The sequence below is a fragment of the Fukomys damarensis genome, unplaced genomic scaffold (assembly GCF_012274545.1).
Source record: "Fukomys damarensis isolate Sample0158 unplaced genomic scaffold, DMR_v1.0_HiC HiC_scaffold_16, whole genome shotgun sequence".
Taxonomy (NCBI): domain Eukaryota; kingdom Metazoa; phylum Chordata; class Mammalia; order Rodentia; family Bathyergidae; genus Fukomys; species Fukomys damarensis.
The window spans coordinates 83,459,025-83,483,801 of NW_022900928.1; the positions used below are offsets into that span (position 1 = coordinate 83,459,025).

At 38.3% G+C, this 24,777-nt stretch overlaps 1 protein-coding gene and 1 pseudogene across 3 annotated transcripts in view; both read right to left on the reverse strand.

The window, feature by feature from the left end:
- The window catches only part of Wdr60 (WD repeat domain 60), a 65,959-nt gene that overhangs the window by 18,829 nt on the left and 22,353 nt on the right, over positions 1 to 24,777 (reverse strand). For all 3 annotated transcript variants that reach the window (XM_010641722.2, XM_010641712.2, XM_033764439.1), the window contains 6 exons: positions 19,222 to 19,299; positions 18,379 to 18,595; positions 13,238 to 13,340; positions 1,898 to 2,027; positions 428 to 539; positions 122 to 210 (listed from right to left, as the gene is read on the reverse strand). In XM_010641722.2, coding sequence (XP_010640024.1) covers positions 122 to 210; positions 428 to 539; positions 1,898 to 2,027; positions 13,238 to 13,340; positions 18,379 to 18,595; positions 19,222 to 19,299 — 729 coding nt within the window. The remainder of the gene's footprint in view (positions 1 to 121; positions 211 to 427; positions 540 to 1,897; positions 2,028 to 13,237; positions 13,341 to 18,378; positions 18,596 to 19,221; positions 19,300 to 24,777) is intronic.
- Positions 4,168 to 5,378, reverse strand: LOC104874896 (annotated as a pseudogene).

Here is a 24,777-nt window from a genome sequence, read left to right on the forward strand (position 1 = left end):
ATATATCTAAGCTGTAAATTCTTCACAATTTCAGTAGTTGCTATGCTTAAACATATTTTGAAACCTTTAAGTATTTACATACAGACTAGACTGTATGTATACCTAAGTAACATAAGTATACCTGACAGGCCTTCCGGAGAAAGTTAGATAACCTTGGAGTATCAATCTTTGGTACAACTGTAGCATCAGATGTTTCTCTTTCTTCACTACCTAAAAAATAGATTACATAAAATTAACAAAGTTGACTTTAAAGTAGTTGTGTTGTTCAAATCTTAGAGTTCAAAGAGGTATTAAAAATGAAAATTAAAGACAAATGAAAATTAAAGCTGGGCATGGTGGAGAAAGACATAATGGGAAAGAACAAAAAAGGAAATAAAAATAAAACAAAAATGTAAAGACAGGTGACATTTAAGACCCAAGGTGTCACCTCCAGACACAATGGCTCCTTCTCCGGGATGTTGGGTCCACACTTCCCTGGTTTCTATGTCTTCAGTTTGAATGTCTCTTTCAACATTATCTTCATTATACTGAACATATGCCTTAAAAACAAAGCTATGGAAAATTAACATTTGGTATTAAAAACAATTATACTTTGTAAAAGGCTAATACAGTCTTTTTTGCTTATGTCAAAAATAAATGTCTTCATATAAATAATGATCCTACAGAGACTGCTTGTGTCTCAAATATTTGATAAATACAGGCCTAATTTTCAAAAGGTTTTCAAAAGCCCCATCAAACAATTTAGCTTTAGTTTAAAAACATTGTCACCTAGCTATTCTCACAAAACACTGGCATTGCAAAACCAACATAATTTCTCTATTTCAAAAAGGTATGTACTTCAGCGAAGACAGTTTTGTTACCAGTACCTGTGAGATGAGGAAAACAAGCAAAAAGTTAAATAATCTACTACTCAAGGTCAAAGTGAATCAGCTACAAGACTAGGGTTAAAACTGAAAGCTTCCTTGGGTCCATGCTGTGACCTTCCTTCTACTAACAAAGATTACTGAGGAGAACAGACAATGTGAAGATTGATGGAACCACTACCAGGAGCATAGGCAAACAGAGCATGTGATATCTGACTTCAAAATTTTATACCAAGCTAGGGATACAGCTCAATGGTGGACTTGCCTAGCATGCACAAGGCCCTGGCTTCAATCCTCAGCACCTAAAAACAGAAAGACTTTATAGTCTTGTCATGAAGTTAGACTATCTCACAATTATTGACTGAAAATACTATTAGGATGTACTAAGTTGTATGGGATAGATTGTAGCAACTTTGGAAGAGGAGAGAAAATTTAGCATAAGTCACTAGGAAAGGGGTCTTGGTCCTGAAAAAAACAGGTCTTGGATGTGGAAGGGTGTCACCAGATGGGGCAGAGGGAAGAAGGGCAGCCTAAACTAGACAGAGCAGCCTGGCTCACAGAGAGACCAGGAATGAGAGCTCTGGAAAATCAGAGGACAGGGTATCACACTGAAAGCACAAGAATCACCCACTCTGAGATTCTTGGGTTATAAATATTTCATATAGAAAGTATGATTGCTCCAAACTCACCTGGAACCTGAGAACAAAATCCAACCTGAACATTCGGACTTTAAATAAAACAACTACTCTATATAAAGCTGTACTCAAAGTTGGAACTGTTACCCCACGATCTGTTAACTCACTACACAGGACCCCACCCTTCCACACTCCTCATAGCTTCTGGAAAACCTGACTTCGTATTCATATAATCTCTCCAGATAATGAGCACCAGGTGATGAAGAGTGCCACTTCCCTTAAAACTACTGCCTCCACAGACTATTACCAAAAATAATATATTCTGGAACAAGACCCAGGAAGGCACAAACTGATACTTTACTTACATTTTGTCACTGAGTTAATACATCTCATACTAACCTGCTTGGTATTTTTCTTCCCAAAGTTTCTGATATACATGTCATATTCATTAACTGGTGGTAGATCCAAGAGAGAGAAAGTCAATGAAAAATCCAAGTCAATAAGCCGAAGTAGTTTTGTACTTCTTGACCTTTGAAAAAAATTGGAAGTGAGAAAAAAGTTAAATTGAGTAGCACACACAGGGAGATGCAGGGGGAGGGTAGGCATTAAAAAGCAGGTTATTAAAAAGGATTTTTGTGTGGATGTGAGCATGAGACACATTAACAGTTGTTAAAAATAATTAAGGAAAAGACAATATATACATGAGCCAAATGTGTAATAAGCCAATGAAGCACTCCTGGGGTCAACACAAATAGAGTCAAGGTATATGTTTTCCTGGTAGTCACTCTGCTTTAGGAATTGCTCTCTGGCTAGAAGAGTGGCACATTTATCACATCAGCCAGGTAACAACAGATTGCACAGCTATCCAGGTGTCCAGACCTCACCCCCTGGAGGCTGCTGCAGAGTTTTGCTCCATAGGACTTTAGTGTCCAGGTGGCACCTGAAAACATAAATCACCCACAGCCTCAGAAACATTGCATTTGCTGGCTTCCTCTTCCTCGAAGACTGTCCTTTCCCATCGCCTGAACTGGATTCTCCTTTTCTTCCAACTCACCTACATTTATGTTTCCATGTTCAATCCTCTGCCCGCCCCTTCTCGAACAAAAGCTAAGTAAAGGCAGGAACCTTTATTTCTTTCATTTATGTTCTTTCACACAGCTGGTGCACAACAACACATTAAACCAGTGAACAAATAAATGATCTCCGATAGCCACAGCCTAACTCACTCTTGCCTCTTTTCCTCCACCTTCCTCTGCTCATGATCTGCAATTTTCCTTTACCAAAAACTTGCTTCTGTTACCTTATTCTCTGGCCATCACCTCCTAACTTTCCATGGTACTGTTTCCAAATTCTTCAAGCATATGGCACCCACCACCTCCCACTTTCCCTGGTCTGTCACTCCCTCCTGAGTGTGAGAAGTGGGTTCCTTTGTTTGCTTACTTGAACCTAACTGTTCCAGTGTCAATCATGGGAGACCACTCTATCCCCCACCATGTGCAGTGGCAATGCAGTCAGGGACCAGAGGCATCTAAGTGTGCTCCTGGACCCCAGCTCCAACTGGACCAATCTCACTATCTTCATGCCAAGGACACAATTCAGCTACTGTGCCTTTTTTTTTTTTCATTTGATAGGGATCAATTTTTACTTATATTCAAATACATGGAATGTTGGCACAAAACTGAAGCTGCTGCAGAAAGATTACAGATATTCCATGGGTTATTGAAACTTCCATTTCTCTAAAAACATAAATTTACATGATCTTAATTTTATAAATTTAAGTGTTGAGAAATGTCCAAATAAGTAACAATTAAAACAAACCATTTTACTTGTAAATAATGTACAGAGTACACTTTACACTATGACAAGGAGATGGGGAAGAAAGAAGAGGCAACCAATCTGTTCACTCCCCTGCTGGAGGTGACCATCCTTCTCTGAATTAATTGTACAATTCACTTGAATTTCCTAAGTTGAAAAGGAGAATTGTAGCTAAACCAAAAATATTCTGGCACTGTTATTTATTAGCTTATTTCCATCAAATGTTTTTGAACCCTGCTAACTCAGAGTCTTTAAGAAATATCTGGTAGAATTTTATAATGAAATTCCATAATTTTATAATGAAAAACAAAAGCATAACTATCAAGAACAAAGAGGGGCTGGGGATTTAGCTCAGTGGCACTGTTACTACCTCGCAAGGGCAAAATCCTGCGTTTGAACCCTGGTATCAGCAAAAACAAACAAACAAAAAAAGAACAATGAGTTTCAGTATTTCAACCTAAAGAAATTGTGACTATGTAAACTATGAAGTTAAGAGTTTATTCTTTTTATTTTGATTAATCAAACAGTAAAAAGCCATATAACTATCAAAAATGCCCTTAATCTAAAGGTCATTGTGGAAAATGTATCTTGGATAACTATCAGAACGAGACCTACTTATTGTTAAAATAGCAAATGCATAAAACTTAATGGCTTTAGACTGTACCGATAAATGTAACAATGTAAAACAATAGTACCAATATTCTAAAAAATGAAGGACTAAATAAAACTGCATGGTTGTCAAATACTTTCAATGAATGGACTTAAAGAATGTTACAAATACCACATGTACATTGCGATAATCTGTCAACATAGAAAATCCAACCTCTCGCACTTATTTAGTCCCCATTATTCAGTCAGGTTGATTTCTCATGTGAAGATTTAGGTGTTTCTCCATCATTGTCTTCTTCCTCCTCTTCTTCAGAATCCCCATCTGTTCACTGCTCCAGTTCCTCTTTTGTGATCATTTCAAAATCATTCCCATTTCCACTACTTTGTTGGGATCTGTTATTTTCCCTCCTGTCACTGTCTGAGTTTGAATGCTGTTCTCCACCTGAGCCTATGTCCCATGATTTTCTGGCCCTACTTTTCCTTTTTCATCTTCCATTTTTTTACTGTCTGACTTTTCCTCATTGTCAGACTTCTGCTGTTTTTTGGTTTCAGGTTTTTTGTCTTTCTTTAAGTTTGCTTTTGGTCCTTTGTATTCATGTGTGTACAGAGGTCTAAAGTAGTCAATGAATTCTACATCAGCAGTCAAATTAGGCAAGAAACAAAAGTGGTGCCTTCCTCTAGCTATAAGCCAAATGATGAGAAACAATGCAGCAAGCAACATCAAGAAGAATGCTGGCTACAAAATAGTCTGTGCTCTTACTGAGGTAATAAACACCTATTCTCAAGTTGGCCAAAGTGGGAAGAAGTTGGCTGCCATTACTGTAATCACAAGAATTAACCCAATGACAAATGCTTTAATATGAACTGGGGTCATCGATCTATACATAAACCTCACTGCCATCCAGAAAAACTTGATCATTATGTAGTTCAAGTTTGAATTATTTCTTAGTTTCATTTTTTGGGGGAAATTCCTGGAGTTTCTTCCTTTTCACCATTTTTTTCTTTTTCCTTTTTTGTCTTTTCTTCCTTTATATTTTCTCTGTTGCTCTTCTTAACCTCTTTTCCACTTTCAGCTTTTCCTTTCTCTTTTGCTTTCTTTATATCTTTATCATATTTCATTTTCATACCCAAAGTGATAGGTGAAAAAACTGTTTCTTTAAAAGCCTGTTGCAGTAGTCAACCACAGGCTCCCTGGTTATAAATAATGCTTCCTCTCCTTGCTTGGATTTTGCCCACTTCAAATCTAAAAGGCAATCCACTTCTTTTGAAGCAACAAAATAATCAACCTATCATATTGGTGAATTTTGTGGGACAGCTGAATCAAAGATACTTGACTACAGCCTTCTCTTCTTTAGGTGGTTTACCCACTTCCCCACAGCTCATTTTTGTTACCTGGATGCGCTTCTAGTGCCACCTGTGTTCTAGTTACTGCACCTTTAAAACTCATTTTGTTAGAGGTTCCTTTTGATCCAGCCATCCCTCTGCTGGGTATCTTTCCAAAAGAACTAAAAGAATCATATCACACTGATGTATGAGCACCCATGTTTATAGCAGCACACTTTGTAATAGCTAAAACTTGGAAACATCCCATTTGCCCATCAGTTGGAGAATGGATAAAGAAGATGTGGTTTTTCTATAAAATGGAATATTACTCAGCCATAAAGAATGAGAAATTAGATTCATTCATAGGAAAACAGATACATATTGAGGATATACTGCTAAGTGAAATAAAAAGTCACACATGTGTAAATATTGAATAGTTTCACTGGTGTGAATAAACTGTAATAGTACATGAGATCCTAATGAGATAAGTGACATTGTGAAATGGGAAGAAAAGGGCTAAAGGTGTAGCGAAGGTGGGATGGGTAGGAGAAGGGTAATAAGGGAAAAGAAAAAAAATGTGAGAAAATGAAAAGATGGAAATAAAGTGTTTGTAAATGGGGAGGGGAGAAGGGGGGTGAAGGGAGGGCAGAGGTAAGGGGAAAAAATGAGAACCAAGACCTGTCATGTAGAGGTACAAGATCCCAACAATGAGTGTAACTGTACTGTATCCCTAAAATGTACCAATAAACTCAATTTAAAAAAAATAAATAAAACTCATTTCGTGGGTCCAGGGATTTAGCTTAGTAGCACCGTGCCTGCTTCAAAAACACAAGGTCCTGAGTTTGATCCCCGGCACCAAAAACAAAAAACAAACAAAAAAACTCATTCTGACATCTGAGTTTCCTCTTCAGTACTGTCTTCACTACTTTCAACTCTTACATTTAGAATCACCATTCTAAAATGTGTGGATTCACACATATACACACCCTGCTGTGATTTAAAAATTGGAATGGCATTCACACTATATTTTATGAGAAACTCAGTACTGACATATTAAGACTTTTGATTTATGAATATTTTACAGCACCTGTGTTAGTTTTTCATCTCTGAAACAAAGTACCTGAAAAAAAACAACTCAAGGTAGAAAAATTATTTTGGCTCATAGTTGCAGAAGTTCCAGTCCATGATCACTTGGCCCCATACCCATGGCCCATGGGAGGCAGCACATCATGGTGGAGAACCTATTGCAGAACAGAGCTGTTCACCTCATGGAGGTCAGGAAGCAGAGACAGAGCAAGAGAGGAGGTGCCAGGACAATATACAGTGCCCAAAGGCATGCCACCAAGGCCTCACAGCTTATATCAGGCCCAACTCAAACTTGCTGTGTAGCCCAGGCTGGTCTCAAATTTGAGATCCTCTTGCTTTAGCCTCCCAAGTGCTAGGATTACTGGCATGTACCACCTCACCTGGCTTCAAATACTTACTAGTGTGATTGGCACATACAGTAGCTTTAAAACTCATTTTAGACGCACTCCTTCTACTGGGTCTCACTTATGAGCTTCCATCACCTCCCAACAGTCTATCAAATTGTGAACCTAGCCAATAGATGATTTCACAGCTGAATGGGCTGCTGGGAGGTGGCCCAGCTGGAGGAAGTGGGTCATAGGGGTCTGATTTTGAAAGGGGTATCCTGATGCTGACCCTTTCCTGTCTCTCGCTGCCTCTGTAAACCACTCTGCTCCATCACACACTTTTCACCATGATATTAAATTAAGCTTCACCCTGATTCCTGCAGGACAAAGCTCATGGGGCTTCCATGGTGTAGACGGCCACTGAGATGCAAAGCAATACCAGCCAGACTCGCTCTGCCTGGGAGCCTCACAGTCCCCAGATTTGTGAATGTGTGACTGTGGCTCGATCCCAGCCCAAACAGCCATGGACCCCTGAGTTAGTCTTCAAGAGTCAGCCATAAATTTAACAAGGAACACTGAACGCAGTGCACCCAGTGTACAGCAGCACACACACACATATATATATACACTATTAGCCTAACATCTGAACTGCAAGAAAAATGTAGCACAAATGAAGGAACACACCCAAACAATCAACATGGAAAATAAAGCACAAGCTCTGTCTTTAAAAGGGTATCTTAGGGCCAGGGATTTAGCTCAGTAGTTCTGCTGACTGCCTCGCAAGCACAAGGACCCAAGTTCAATCCCAGGTACCAAATAAAAAAAAAAGGTACCTAAGAAAAGTGTATTAAAATCTCATAGTTTGGACTGAGAGCCATCTCTGCTGTGCGGCTGCCTGATCTACGGGCCTGCTCTAGAGCCGTGCCATTTCCAGTGCGTGCCTCTGATTGGCTCCAACCCAGCACCAGGAGGGTACCATCACCCAACCCCCACCCCCGCAACGCCTGGCCCCAGCTCTTAGATCCTCTGATTGAGCCAGTCCTTGGACGCACTCTGCAGAGGCATGGCGGGCTATAAAGGGTGGTGATTGATCCTATTGTGTTCCTGATTCTGTCGATTGGGATAAAGGATAGGGATTGATTTGATGAGTTGTTTTCTCAACTATAAAAATGAGGATGCCTATAAGTCATTAGAGAATCAAAGGCTGGGATATAATGATATCAGGAAGATTTAATGGCTCAGAGATTGAATCAAGGGCAATCCAACAGCAAAAATAAACATGAGAAAATACTTAAGCAAGCCACAAAAACAGACTTCCAGTCCACCAATGGCAAACAGCAGGGCAAAGGAGGATGAAAAATCAGATAGTGAACCTCCAGGACACTCAGAACTCACAGCACAGGAAGTAAAAAACCTCCAGGACACTCAGAACTCACAGCACAGGAAGTAAAAAAACTAATCAATCAAGCTCTAGAAAAATCCAAACCAGAAATTATTTCCCAGATAACCATAGAGATGGTGAGCAAAATGAAAGACATGATTCCAGACTCCAGAACAGAAACTGACAAAAAAATAGATGAACTTAGGAACATAATAGAAACCATGAAGGCCCAGAATCAAACAGATATCCAGGAGATTAAAAATTCTATTGAAAGTGTACAAAACAGAATAAAAGATTGCGAAGATAGAATTTCAGATATAAAAGATAGGATCACATACAGTGACCGTGAAAAGAGAGGTCTATTAAAAATAGTAAGGGAACATGAGAAATCGATCCAACAACTCCTAGATGAAGCAAAGAAGAATAACATAAGACTGATAGGAATCCATGAAGTACCAGGAGAAAATACAAATGACTTAAAAGAGCTGTTCAAAGAATTAATGACAGAAAACTTCCCAAACAGAGGGGAAGAATTAGACATACAGATAAGTGAGGCATATAGAACACCAACTACCAACTGATCAAAAAAACCTACACCTAGACATATAATAATCAAGATCCCAGAAACCCAACAGAAGAACAAAATACTACAAGCAGTAAGAGAAAAGAAACAAATCATATGCAAAGGAAAGCCCATCAGAATCACAGCAGACTTTTCAACACAAACCCTCAGGTCAAGGAGAGCCTGGAGTGAGGTATTTCAAGTCCTAAAAGAAAACAACCTACAAACAAGACTGATGTATCCTGCAAAACTCTCTTTCAAAATGGATGGAGAAATAAGATACTTCCATGACAAAGAACACTTGAGAAACTTCAGGAATACTAAACCAGCACTACTAAGAATTTTAAACAATACCCTAGAAAAAGACAATGAAGATCACAACAGGAAACCCAACAGAGCAAATCAAATAGCCAAGGCAAGAAACTAAAAGGAGAGGACAAAAAATAAAAAGAGTCAACAAAAGGACAATAACATGATAATAATAAGTCAGTACATATCAGTTATAGCTATCAATGTCAATGGCCTCAATTCACCAATCAAGAGAAACAGACTGGCAGAATGGATTAAGAAGCAAAATCCAATGATATGTTGTATACAAGAAACACACCTAGTGTAAAAAGAAGCCCATAGACTGAAAGTGAAAGGACGGAAAACAATTCTCCATGCAACACGACCCCAGAAAAAAGCAGGGGTAGCAATCTTATTCGCAGACAAAGCAAATTTCAAACCAAAACTGATTAAGAGAGACAAAGAAGGCCACTACATCCTTGCAAAGGAAAAATTCAAGATGAAGAGATGACAATCATAAACATATATGCACCAAATACAAATGCCCCCAACTAAATAAAACAAATATTAAGTAACATGAAAAACCAAATAACCACTAATACAATTGTAGTGGGGGATCTAAACACACCACTATCACAAATAGACAGATCATCTAGACAAAAAATCAACAATGAAATACTAGAACTGAACCAAGCGTTTGAACGCATGGACTTATTAGATGTCTATAGAGTTCCACCCCACAAAATCAGAATATACATTCTTTTCAGCTGCACATGGGTCATTCTCCAAGATAAATCACATACTATCTCACAAAACAGATTTGAATAAATGCAAAAGAATTGAAGTTACTCCCTCTATATTATCAGATCACAGTGCAATAAAGCTGGAGATCAATAGCATAGGAAACCATAGGAACTTCACAAACACATGGAAATTGAACAACACTCTCCTGAACAATCAATGGATCACAGAGGAAATCAAATAATAAATCAGACAGTTTTTACAAATAAATGAAAATGCCAATACAACATACAGGAATCTATGGGATACAATGAAAGCATTTCTACATGGAAAATTCATGGCATTGAATGCCCACATTAGGAAAATAGAGCAAGCTCAAATAAACAACCTAACGATGACTCTTAGACTCCTAGAAAAACAAGAGCAAGAAAAACCCAAAGCTCGAACAAGAGAGGAAATTATAAAGATTAGAGCAGAAATCAATGCAATGGAAACTAAGAAAATGATACAAAAAATAAATGAATCAAAGAGTTGGTTTTTTGAAAGAATAAATAAAAATCCATAAACCCTTAGCAAACATTATCAAAAAAAGGAAAGAAAAGGCTCAGATTCATGCAACCAGGAATGAAAAAGGCGAAGTTACAACAGATCCCACAGAAATCCAGAGTATCATTAATACATACTATGAGAACCTGTACTCTAATAAAATGGAAAACACAGAAGAAATGGACAGATTTCTAGATACTTATGAATTACCAAAGTTGAATGAAGAAGATAAAAACATTTTAAACACCCCAATTACAATCAGTGAAATTGAAAATGTAATTAAAAACTTACCAACAAAGAAAAGCCCAGGTCCTGATGGATTCACTGCTGAATTTTACAAGACATTTAGAGAAGATCTATTGCCATTACTCTTCAGACTTTTCAATGAAATTGAAAGGGAAGCAATACTTCCAAATTCACTCCTGGAAGCAAATATCACTTTGATTCCCAAACCTGGGAAAGACGTAACTAAAAAAGAGAACTACAGGCCAATCTCCTTAATGAATATAGATGAAAAAATCCTCAATAAGATGCTAGCAAACAGAATACAGAGGATCATCAAGAAGATCATACATCTAACCAAGTCGGATTTATTCCAGGGATGCAAGGATGGTTCAACATACATAAATCAATAAATATAATACACTATATTAACAAAGTCAAGGACAAGAACCACATGATCCTCTCAATAGATGCCGAAAAAGCATTTGACAAAATTCAACACCCACTCATGTTAAAAACTCTGCAAAAATTGGAATAGATGGTCTATATCTCAACTTAATAAAGGCTATCTATGAAAAACCATCAGCCAACATCATATTAAATGGCCAAAAACTGAAAACCTTCACATTAAAGTCAGGAACAAGACAAGGATGCCCCTATCACCACTCCTCTTCGATATAGTTCTGGAAACATTAGCCACAACAATTAGACAAGAGAAAGAAATTAAAGCAATAAAGATAGGAAAGGAAGAAGTTAAACTGTCATTATTTGCTGATGATATGATACTCTACAATGAAGACCCAAAAAACTCCACCAAAAGACTTCTCAACTTAATACACACTTTTAGCAGAGTAGGTGGATATAAGGTTAACACTCAAAAATCAATAGCCTTCTTGTACACAAATAACAGACTCACTGAATGAGAAATTAGGGAAACAATTCCTTTCACAATAGCACCCAAAAAAATGAAGTATCTAGGAATCAATCTAACAAAGGAAGCAAAAGACCTCTACACTGAAAAGTATAACACTCTGAAAGAAGAGATCGAGGAGGATATAAGAAAATGGAAAGATGTCTCCTGCTCCTGGGTAGGAAGAATCAACATAGTGAAAATGGCCATGCTACCAAAACTGCTATACAGATTCAATGCAATACCAATTGAAATCCCAACACTATATTTCACAGAACTAGAAAGACGAATCCAAAAATTCATTTGGAACCATAAGAGACCTAGAATAGCAAAAGCCATCCTAGGCAACAGACACATGGCAGTGGGAATAGCAATTCCCAATCTGAAACTATACTACAAAGCCACTGTGATAAAAACAGCATGGTACTGGCAAAGAAACAGACCTGAGGATCAATGGAACAGACTGGAAGACACAAAAACAACTCCATCTGCACTCAGCTACCTCATCTTTGACAAAGGAGCTGACCGTCCCCACTGGAGGCAAGATAGCCTCTTTAATAAATGGTGTTGGAAAAACTGGATCTCAACCTGCCAAAGATTAAAACTAGACCCTTATCTGTCACCATGCACTAAATTAAAATCCAAGTGGATTAAAGATCTAAATATAAAAACAAAAACACTAAACTTGCTGGAAGATAAGTTAGGCAGAACTCTAGAAGACATTTGCAAAGGAACAGACTTTATGAACAAATCCTCAGTAGCATGGGAACTAGCAGAAAGAATCAACAACTGGGATCTCATCTTATTAAAAAGCTTCTGCTGCAAAAGAAACAATCAACAGAACTAAGAGACAACCTACAATATGGGAAAAACTTTTTACCAGCTGCTCCTCAGACAAAAGACTATTATCTAGAATATATAAAGAACTCAAAACAACCAGTCCCCTCAAATATAAAGACCCAATTCAAAAATGGCCATCTGAAATGAACAGACATTTCTCAGACAAAGAAATAAAAGCAGCAAGTAAATATATGAAAAAATGTTCCACATCACTGGTCATTTGAGAGATGCAGATGAAAACAACACTGAGATTTCACCTCATACCACAAAGAATGGCTGCTATCAAGAAATCACACAATAACAAATATTGGCGCAGTTGTGGAGAGAAAGGAACCCTTCTCCATTGTTGGTAGGAGTGCAGACTAGTGCAACCACTATGGAAATCAATATGGAGATACCTTAAAGAACTAGGATTAGAGGTTCCATTTGACCCAGGCATCCCTCTGTTGGGTATCTTTCCAAAAGAAGTGAAAGAATCATACCACAGTGATGTATGCAAACCCATGTTTATAGCGGCACAGTTTGTAATAGCTAAAACTTGGAAACAGCCCATCTGCCCATCAGTTGGAAACTGGATAAAGAAGATGCGGTTTTTCTATAAAATGGAATACTACTCAGCCATAAAGAATGAGAAAGTAGATTCATTCATAGGTAAATTGGTACATTTTGAGGATATGCTCCTAAGTGAAATAAATAAGTCACACGTGTAAATACCGAATAGTTTCTCTGGTGTGAAAAACTCAAATAGTACTCAAGATCCTAATAGGACAATTAACAACGTGAAATAGGAAGAAAAGGACCAAAGGTGTAGGGACAGTGAAAAGGAAAGGGAAAGGGGAACAAGGGAAAAGGAAAAAAATATGAGAAAATGTAAAAATGGAGTTAAAGTGTTTGAAGGTAGGAAGGGGAAGAGGGCGTGAAGGGAGGGTGGGGACAAGGGGAAAAAATGAGAACCAAGACCTGGCATGTAAAGGTACAAGATCCCAGTAATGAATGTAACTGTACCATCTACCTAGAATGTACCAATAAATTCAATTTAATTTTTTAAAAAATCTTGTAACATCTTTGGCAAATTTCCCAAAACACCTACTTTTGCTTAAGGGCCTGAGTCCGACTCTTTTGACGGCGTGAGGCTGTTGCAAAATCCACAAAAATTCCACAAACAGGGGCTCTGGAATGGGAACTGTTTGGATCTATAAGAAAAAAAAACTATTTTTAGCTATATTGTGATAATATTTCAAGCAAAAATAATCCACAGCAAAACAATTAGAAGCATATATAGCAATCACACTCAATAAGCTCTTTTCTTGAAACTGATAACAACAAACATCTTCCATGGACATTTAAGAAGCCTGGTTTTGGTACCTCATCAGAAACCTTCAGGCAACAAAGCAAAATTTACTGATCAGCTACTATATATGCCAATCACACTATTTAGTATTTGAAGCCAGGTGAGGTGGTACATGCCAGTAATCCCAGCACTTGGGAGGCTAAGGCAAGAGGATCTCAAATTTGAGACCAGCCTGGGCTACACAGCAAGTTTGAGTTGGGCCTGAGATATGCTGTGAGGCCTTGTTTCCAAACAAACAAACAAAAAAGGTTTGAAAAATATTTAAGAATATATGTAGGATGCAATCCTCTGTTCCCATCCACTCTGCAAAATAAATGAATAAAGATTATATAGCAGTACCCCCATTAACCATGGTTTCACTTTCTGAAATTTCAGTTATCCACAGTTAATCTTAGTTGGAAGGTATTAAATGGAAAGTTCCAGAAATAAACACTTCATAAATTGCATGCCATTCTGAATAGCACAATATAAGTCCCACTGTCCCTCTGTCCAGTATATCCAATGCCCACCATTGTCACTCATCTGCCCTCTCAGTTATCAGACCCACTGTTGTGCTCAAGCAACCCTTCTTTTACTTAATAAAGTCCCCAAAGCACAAGAGTAATGATGCTGGTCATTCAGGTGTGCCAAAGAGAAACTGTAAAGTGCTTCCTTTAAGTAAAAAGATGACAACTGTCAATTTAAGGAAAGAAAAGACTCATATGGTTCGATTGCTAAGATCTATGGTAATGAAGAATCTTCTATCCATGAACATATGAAAGAGTAAAAATTAACTCATGCTACTCTTGCTGCTGTATCTCAAGCAGTAGTACTTAAGAGTCCCCATACACATCAGGGTCCCAGTCAAGGTGCAGAAGGCTTAAATTCGTGGGTGGAAAACACAAACAGAAAATGTGTCCCAGCCTATGGCAACAATGGTAATGGGTTGTGCCAAAAAGCATTGAGCCTTTGCAAAGATTTCAGCAAAGGATCCCCTGAGATGAGGGCATCTGCCACACCTGCAGGGAGGGACCATTACAGAGTTAGACACAAGTCTGGAATCAAAAATATAAACATCACTGAGGAAGCCATGCCTGCAGGTACAGGCACTGCCACCATATTTCAACAGAGCTGAGGAAGTTGCCAAGGAGGAAGGATACCATCCAACACAAGTCTTCCACTGCAATGAAACAGCTCTTCAGGGGGATGATGCATGTAAATTGTAATTATGAAAATGCACGGGAGCAGCAGAGCTCAGAACCTGGAGGACAGATGAACTCTATGCGGCAATGCCACAGAACATGGGATGAAGCCAGATACAGTATACAGAGTGAAGAATTCACATGCCCTCAAAAACAGAAACCACTAGCCTGTATCTGTCTGCACAGTCAGAAAGCAAAGGTAACAGCCACTTTGTATGTATAGGGCTCAGTTCTATCCTGGGTTCCAGCATCCACTGGGGGTCTTGGGGTATGCCTCCCATGGATAGAGAGGGAAATACTAAACAGCTAGGAGTAAACGTAAATGTAAATCACTACTGAGTCAATCACTCACTATGTCACATGTGACAATGAACCAATTCCACCACTTTCCTCATGGAATGAACCAGTATTCAGTCCTCCCCTCTCCCCCAAAGAATTGCTGTAATTTGTATTAGTCCACATATTTTTATATAGTTACTCTGATTGTATCTTAATCTGTCTCTCAACCCTCATGGATAGATGTGTGTGTGTGTGTGTGTGTATATATATATATATATATATACACACACACACACACACACACAAACACACATATATGAATTTATCAAGGGCAGAATAAGCAATTGTACTGTCTTAACAGTTTCACAATCTCCGAGACCTCTTTTCACATACATTATCTTGATTCCTAAGGCCAGGGTGCCAAGGGTGAGCTCAAAGGACACAGCAGTCTGGGCTGGAAGACTTGAGTTCAGGGCCCTGCATCATGATGTGAGAATCTCAGTACCTTTGTCTCCTGTGATCAGAACACCTGCCATGCAGATTATGATGTGGAACAGAGCAGGCCATGCTTAGAAAGAACAGGTTACAAACCCTCAAAGTGCCTTAGGAGACATGCTGTTCTAGATTTAAACAAGAGGGATCTGGTAGATGTGCATAAAATTGCAGAATTAAGATTCTAATAGACTGTTTCTGTTTTTTCCTTTTCTCACATTTACTCCTTTCCTTTCTTTCCTTTCCTCCTACCCCTGCCCCTCCCCTTCTCCTTTGGAACTTTTCTTCCTATTTCACGTTATCTATTACATATTTTGATCCTTATTTATACTTTGTTTCTCACACCAGAGAAATAATTCAGTATTTACATGTGAGTGTCCTATTTATTTCACTTAAGAGTATGGCCTCTCAGTGTGCATCCATTTAGCTATAAATGTTTCTAGTTTCTCATTCTTTATGGCTGAGTAGTATTCCATTTTATTTAAAAAATCTTTATCCAATCTAAGAACTAAGATATATCATGTAAAGGTACAAATCCCAAGGATGAATGTCATCATATTGTATACCTAAAATGCACCAATACACTTAATGAATTAAAAAAATATTCTAATAATGAAATCCTTGAGGCAGAACAGATACCCCTGTGCCAGAGGCCAGCAGTTGGTCAATACTCACTCACTGACGAAATGAACCATTTACTTCTAGCAGTGCATGAATGCTTTAAAACACCACAGTGTACCCTGTACACTGCAAAAAGCTATTTATCAAGTGGTTCCTATTCTCCTGAGAGATGGGCTGTTCAATTTACAACCAGATTAACCCCGGGATGCAGCAGGGCATTCACACAACACTATTACAGCTGCGGGCTCCAAGCAGGACACATAATATGAACATGACCAGCAACTTGATTGTAGGAATGAAATTGCAATAATGGGCAACATTCCTCAGAGCTTAGTGTATGCCTGGCATTCTTCTAATCACTGTGTGTATTAGCTTATTAACAACAACCTTAAGGAAGCCTTATCCTTAAGGAAACTGAGGCAGAGAGGTTAGATAACTACCCACAGTTGCACAGCCACCAAGTGACAGGGCCAGGATTTGAAACTCCAGAATGAGCACTAAATATTAAGATGTTAATTCTTTTGTGCAGAGTCCACGATGAGGGCACTGCTTCCTCCCCATCCACCTATACCACCTCAGCACTAAGGGGGCAGGTGGCAGCTCCAACTGAGCAGCATAGGTATGAGAGTGAATGTCACTAACTTCTTCTGCTGAGGGTAGTCAGTGCTGATCCCATAAGTCATGCTAAGGGAGCTAGGATGCTAAGCATTAGCGCAGGAAATGGATAACAAAAAAGGTCATTAATAAAATCACTCTCACTCCTGCAACTCCAGGGCCACAAACTGTGGATGCAGAGACACTGCCTATAGGTGGCACACAGGACATGGGCACCGGCTGCTCTTCAGAGAAGTCAAAGGAGGGGATGCAAGTATCACAGTTCCTACCTTTGCCAGGATATTTTTACTTATGAATTCAAAAAGTACTCTACATATCTGACTGGCCACCAGTTTCACCACCTCTGTAGCAGGCACAAAATACGAGAGTCATGATCCTTCTTCCAGTGTATTCTTACATTTAATTACTGATTATAATTAATTACTAATTACAAGGTGATTTAAGGTAGTATATCACCAAATACTATTTCAGCTGCTCTATTTTACCTTGAGTGCTACTTCTAGTGCAAGTAGTTTATCATTAAGTCATTTTAAAACATTTCCTACTACTTTCATAAGTAATTATTATGGTGGATTGACTAACGGGCAACTTGTATAGCCCAACTGAACTGAATCAGTGTAGTCTGGGCATGGAGGATCCACCTGAAGATTGTTACCAATAGCTATAAAAAGAGAAGTGGAGAGGAAGATCTTGACCTGTTGATTTTCTAGGAGAAGCTGGCTGCAGATGGTTTTCCTAATGCAAACTGGACTGTTTTCATTGGAGGAGGAGCTCGGGACCTCACTGCCACTGGGAATGGCTGCTGCTTTCATCAGACGAGCTCTGATCTTTTCCATGAGCATCACTTCCTGGCTCCAATGTGGATCCCTCAGCTTGGTGGCACAGATCCTTCATCTTACCAGCACAGATTTTCTGGCTTCCAACATTGGCCTTTGGGCCTTCCAGGTGCAGATCCTCAGTGCAAACAGGCCTGAGACATTGCCATGGGCTCTACGCCACTGGCTGGGCTCAAGGAGGACATTGCCTTGGACTCTAAGCTGTCAGCTGGACTTGTTTGAGAAACTGCTGGGATCTAGGCCCTCAGTTGAATGTTTTGGGCTTCTAGTGTGCAGTTAATCTCTTGTACTCCTTTGCATTTGACTCTTTGGGTAATTATAAAATAACCTTATAAGTTATGTGTCCTGTATTTAATGTATTCCCTTGCCAAACCCTGTTGACTAAAATACCTATCATGGCTCAATGCTAAGAATTTGGGGGAAAAACACAGTCCTAAATACATAAAGAGTGATTCCTGGAAAAGGCCCAGTGAGAAGTCTGTTTCCTAAGAGGCCATGCCTGAGCCTCGTGCCTGCTGATCCCAGGCCTGCTGGCCTGCTGCCATCACTGTGACTGCTCTTTGAGGATGCTCAGGGTGAGCACTACTGGGAATAACAAGAGCATGTGCTCATAGGCACAGAGCACCGATGTACTCTGGAGTTGGCCACTCTCAGGCCTTGCTGCTGCACTGAAAAGTCACTGAACCTCTTTTCACAATGGATCCTTAGTCACAGGATTCTCACCCTGAGTGGCTCCCTACATCACAGGCATGGGGCATGGCACTGTTGTGATATCCAAGGCCTTCAGCTATCTGAATGCACCTGCAGCACATATTCACCAGAGCACAGGACCCAGTAATCAACAATAACCACGTACCTGCCCGGGGATCCTTGTCATTCTCCAGCCAAACCTGCTTCTGAAACTGCTGTGAAGACAACTCCTCAATCCTTTCATTTTCTGCATTAATGGCTTTTTGAATTTCCTGTATTTCCCTTTTTCGAGCTAGAGGAAGTTCTTCAGTTTTTTCTTTTGAATCAGACCTGTTACTATCATCATCATCTCCATCACAAACTTCAAAATCATCCTCATAGTCCTACAAACAGATTTCACACGCCAAGACAAATGAGTACAGTAACCTTTGTACAGAATGAAACATTAAATTTATAACTTAACCCTGGCAAAGTCCTCATTAAGGCTAAGGAAGATGTTCTAATTCATGGATTTAACATTACTGAATTATAAATTTATAATTACTGCTACATTTGCTTCTGTAAAAATATGCCACAAAATATATAATAAAAGATACTATGAGGGCCAAGGATCTAGTTCAGTGCCACTGCACCTGCCTCTCAAGTACAAGGTCCTGAGTTCAATCTCCAATACAAAAAAAAAAAAAAAAAAAAAATGACACTATGAGCTACTAACAATAATGTGTAAACAATCCTACTGAAAAATGTGAAAGTGTATGTATGTGTATAGTTACACACACATACATATGAATGCAACAAAATTGAGTTAAATTATAAAATTAATTATGTCACATTGATAAGCACTAGTAGAAGTGTAACAAGGTTTTAATAGGTAACAGCTAGATGTATACTGAAACTTAGCAGACAGTATTAACAGTACTAAAAAGAGGGGAAAGAATAATTAAATTACATAAGTTGAGTTTTCAGAATAAATACTTTTAATATGAAAAAATTTAACTTTTATACTTGCTTCAAAATCATCTTCAAAAGTGACTGGGTATTCATCAACTCCAGCATTCGCTAAGTCAGTGTCTTCCTTCTCAATTTCCTAGAGGTAACAAAACAAAATATGAAAAAAATAAATTGTAAACTAGAATACTGTAAATATTTTGGAAAGCACATGTTTTCCGATATTCCTCTGATGTTGCTAATTTTCAAGTATATTAATACAAATAATCTAACTTTGAAATTTTATAAAAAATACTCTTATAACAAAAATATACTGAACACTGCAAAGAGATAGAAGAAAGCAAAATCTGTCTTTAACCAGATTATGCAACATATAAGTATATTGAACATCCTCTTGCATCTCATTAGTATATACATATTTATCTTTTTCTATGTCACTTAAACATACATTTAGAAAGAGAATACATCCAAAAAGAATTGTAAGTATACAAAAAAACAAAAAGAAAAGAAACAAAAGACCTTTGTTAAGTTACTAGTGAAACCAAGAAAAAAATGATAAGCATGGCCCACTGGGGAAAACTCTTTAATACTAAGGAAGAAAACATCCTATACAAACAAAGCCAAATGAGCAGCCATCCTTTCTCACCATGAACCACCCATCCTCTGCTTTCTCCATCTGATTTTTTTTTTTTTTTTTTTTTTTTTTTTTTTGTACCAGAGATCAAACTCAGGACCTTGCAAGGCAGGCAGAGGCACCACTGAACTGAATCTCCAGCCCATTCTCCATCTGTTCTTTACCTGCTGCTTACTGGTAATCCTGCTCCACCTTCCCCACAACTCCGCTCCCCAAGATACTCCCACTCTTCCCATGCACCCCACCTGACCATGGAATCCAGCACCTCTTGTGGGCCTCATCCACATCCTCTCCATCTGGATGGTCAACCTCCACGCAGCACTCATTGTCTGTACTGTGTCCTCTCTTGATTCTCAGAGTGCAGAGGTGCTCTTCTAGGAAAGATATCTGACCATGCCACACTCATATTCAAAACCAAGGCAGTTCCCTGCAATCTATGGCAGACAGGTTCAGATGCAGAGAATATGAAGAGGACAAGCAGAATATCCAGAAGAAGAGAAGAGTGCATACCTGGAGCTCAAGAAACCACTATTCTCAGGTGCATCTCTCACCAATGAGAAGTATGATCTTTTACCTCTAGCACCTATCAAAGTGCTGCATAGTAAACAATACCACAAAAGCAATTACTTATGCTACAAAGAGTCTCCTGTGTCTCTCCCTGAAATATTCAGACACAAACATGTTCCACTATACTTATATATGTTATTATAGACTGAGAGTTTAGTAAGGTACCCCAGTGCCTGAGACTAGCTGGGATTTTTAATATCAATAAACCAATAAGCAGCTGGGCATAGTGGTGCATGCATATAATCCCAGCACTTGGGAGGCTGAGGCAGGAGGATTGCTGTGAGTTCGAGACCAGCCTGGGCTACATAGTGAGTTCTAGGTCAGTTTCACCTACATAGTGAGACCCTGCCTCAAAAAAACAAAAAATAAAATTAAATTAAATAAGTAAATAAAAAGTAAACCAATAAGTTTCTAGCCAACCTTCCTATGGAAGAAAGAGGATCCAAATTATTAGTATCTGAAAGGAAAGAGAGGACATCACTTACAGATCCTACAGACATCAAAAAAAAAAAAATGGCCAAGCTCATGGAGAGAGAAATTAAAAAAATAATCCTTTGCACAATAGCATTAAAAAAAAGGAAATACCTAGGAATCAATCTAATGAAGGAAGTAAAAGACCTCTACCCTCAAAACTACAGTACTCTGAAAAAAGAGATTGAAGAGGATATCATTTTTATCCCTTGTTCTCAGACAGGAAGAACCAATATAATGAAAATGACCATACTTCTAAAATTGTTATAAAGATTCAATGCAATCCTGATCAAAACCCCAACAGCATATCTCACAGAATTAGAAAAAGCAACCCTAAAATTCATTTGGAACCAGAAGAGACCTAGAATAGCAAAGGCAATTCTGGGCAACAAAGGCAAAGCACAGGGTATCACAATCCCTGACTTTATACTACAAAGCTATGGTGATAAAAACAGCACGGTGCTGGCAAAAGAACAGAGACCTCAGGATCAGTGAAACAGACTAGAGGATGCAGAAACAACTCCAGACATTCAACCACCTTATCTTTGACAAAGGATACAAACACCTTCACTGGAAGAAAGAAACGGAGCTGGAAAAACTGGCTTTCCACATGCCGAAGATCAAAACAAGACCTATATCTTTCATCACATATAACCTAAAATTGAAATGGATCAAAGATCTAAATAGTAAAACAGAAACACTAAACCTGCTGGAAGAGAGAATAGGTAGAATGCTTGAGGACATACAAGTAGGTAAAGACTTCATGAACAAAACCCAGACCACATGAGAAATACTACAAAGAATCAACAGCTAGGGCTTCAGATTATTGAAAAGCTTTTGCACAGCAAGAGAAACCACCGACAGAGTGAAGAGAGAACCCACAGAGTGGGAAGAAATTTTTACCAGCTATTCATATTAAGGACTATTATCTAGAATATATAAAGAACTAAAGAAAAAAAAACCCAAATTTAAAGACCTAATACAAAAATGGGCATCTGAAATAAAGATATTTCTCAGATGAAGAATTAGAAATGGCAAATAAATATATGAAAAAATGTTCAACATCACTGGTTATTCAACAGATGCAAATTAAAACAACACTGAGATCTCACTCCAGAAAGAATGGCTGCTACCAAGAAATCAAACAATAACAAATGCTGGGGGACTATGGGGAAAAAGGAATCCTTCTGTTGGTGGTAGTGCAGACTGGTACAACCACTGTGGAAATAAGTGTGGAGATTTCTCAAAGAACTAAAACTAGAGCTTTCTTCTGGCCCAGCGATACCTCTTCTTGGTATCTTCCCAAAAGAATTAAAAGCATCCTACCACAGCGATATGAGCACATTCATGTTTAAAGCGGCACAGTTTGTGATAGCTAAGTCTTGGAAATAACCCAAATGTCCATCAACTGATGAGTTGATAAAGAAGATGAGGATTTTTTTTATACAATGGAATTCTACTCTGCCACAACAAAGAATGAGCTTTAGATATTTATGGCTAAATGAATGGACCTTGAGACCATACTCTTAAGAGAAATAAATCAGACACATATGTTTAAATATCACATTGATTCTCTAGTGTGAGAAACTGAATGTGGAAATAAGGACTGAAATATATAATGGATATTGGGAAATGGAAAGAAAGTGTTCAAATAGGAAGGAGAGCAAGGGAGAAGGGAGAGGGAAAGAAAGAAAGTGACAGAAAAAGTGAAAATACAAGGAAAAAATGGAAACAAAGCTTTTCTACATGGGGACTTGAGGCAAGAATGGGATAGCATAAAATTAATTTAAAAATAAAAAAGAATGGCCAAGGAATACTACGAAATATCTTCCCACAAATTTGATAGCCTAGGTGAACTGGACCAAATTTTTGAAAGATACACACTTCCAGCATTCATACCAGAATGAACAGTCTGAACAGACCTACCTCTATAGGAAAAAGTGACTCAATAGTCAAAACCCTTCTAGGATAGAGCACCACCCAGCTGGGGCTAGAAGTCATTGGCATTGTGACTTCTGCCAAATGTTTAGGAAGAGATTATCCAATGTCCTACAATCTCCAATAGAGGATGGAAGCAGAGGAAACACTTCTTAACTCATTCAAAGAGGCCAGCACTACCCTGATGCCAAAACCAGACAGAGCATAGACCAATATGTTTCATGAATATAGATGCAAACCTTATTTAAAAAAAAACTGTACCAAATAGAACCCAACAATGCATAAAAAGAATTATACACCATGACAAATTACACTTTATCCCAGGTAGGCAAGTCTGGTTCAACATTCAAAAATCAATATAATCCGTTAAATCAAAAAGTTAAAAAATGATCATGTAAATAGATGCAGAAAAAGCATCTAGCAATATCCAGAATCCATTTATAATAAAACTCTCAGCAAACTAAATATAATGGTGAACTCCCTCAACTTGATAAACAGCAACAAAAGAAATCTAAAATTAACATCACACTCATTGATGAGAAACGCAGTTTTCTCAACAAGATCAGAACTAACAGAGATAACCCTTCTCACTGATCCTTTTCAACATACTGGAGGCCCTCACCAATGCAATAGGACAAAAAAAGGGTGGGCCAGGGATTTAGATCAGTGGTACTGCTCCTGCTTCACAAACGCAAAGTCCTGAGTTTGATCCCTGGTACCAAAAAAAAAAGAAAGAAAGAAAGAGGGAACTGAAGTTATGGTAATAGTAATTGAGAAGGAAGAAATAAAACTTTGTTCCCAGGTGATATGGTTGTATGTGTGGAAAATAAAAAAGAATTGTCAAAACAAAAAATAAAACAAAACAAAAACACCTCCCTGATTCCCAGTGCCCCACCCCCCCAAAAAAAACAAGAAAAAAGAAAAAAAATCTCCTGGAACTAGTAAATGATTACAGCAAATTTACAGGACAAGATTAATATATAAAAGTCAATTGCTTTCCAATATACTGACAATGAACAAGTGTAATCTGAAATTCTGAAATTTAATTTTTTTTTTTTTTTTTTGGTACCAGGGATCAAACTCAGGACTTTGCGTTTACAAGGCAAACCACAGCACCACTGAGCTAAATCCCCAACCCTGCTTTTTTTTGGGGGGGTACTATCATTTACATTTTAACATTCCCTTCAAATAAAATACATAGGAGCAAATTTTAAAAAGTATGTGCAAGATCTGTAAGAGGAAAACTACAACTCTGTTGAACAAAATCAAAGGAGAACTAGGTAAGTAGAGAGGTATTCCATGTTTGTTGTTAAGAAGAGTCAAGACTGTCGAGACATCAGTTCTACACAACTTCACCTACAAATTCAGTGCAATCTCAATCAAATCCCAGTAAGTGAACTTGTGGATACCAGCAAACTGACAACATAGGTTGTCTGGAGAGACCATAAAACCAGAAAAGTCAACATCCTATGAAGGATGACAGCTGGAGGGATGACACTGCCTGATGTCAAGACTTAGTATGAAGCCACAGCATTCAAGGAAGCATGGTGCTGACTGAAGAACAGACAGATACACTGTGGAACAAAACAGAGAGCCCAAAATATACTCACATAAATGTAGTCAGCTATTGTTCACAAAGGAGCAAAAGAAATCTTATGGAGCAAAACAATAAACAGTGCTGCAACTGCTGGACAGCCACATGCAAAAATAAGGAAGAGAATCTAGACAGACCTTACACCTTTACCCAACATAGGTTGGGCCACAGCCTATGTGTAAAATGCAAAGCTAAACTCCTAGAAGACAGTGCAGGAAAAAACCCAGATGATTTTTGACATGGTGATGACTTTTTAGTTGCAACACAATTCACAAAAGAAAAAAAATGATAAGCTAGACTTCATTACAATGAAAAAATTCTGCTCTATATGTTTTCATCTCCAGAATTAAGGTTTATTTTAATTTTACATCATTGCCTTTTCTCTTTTACTTTCCTTTTTAGTTTTATTTTAG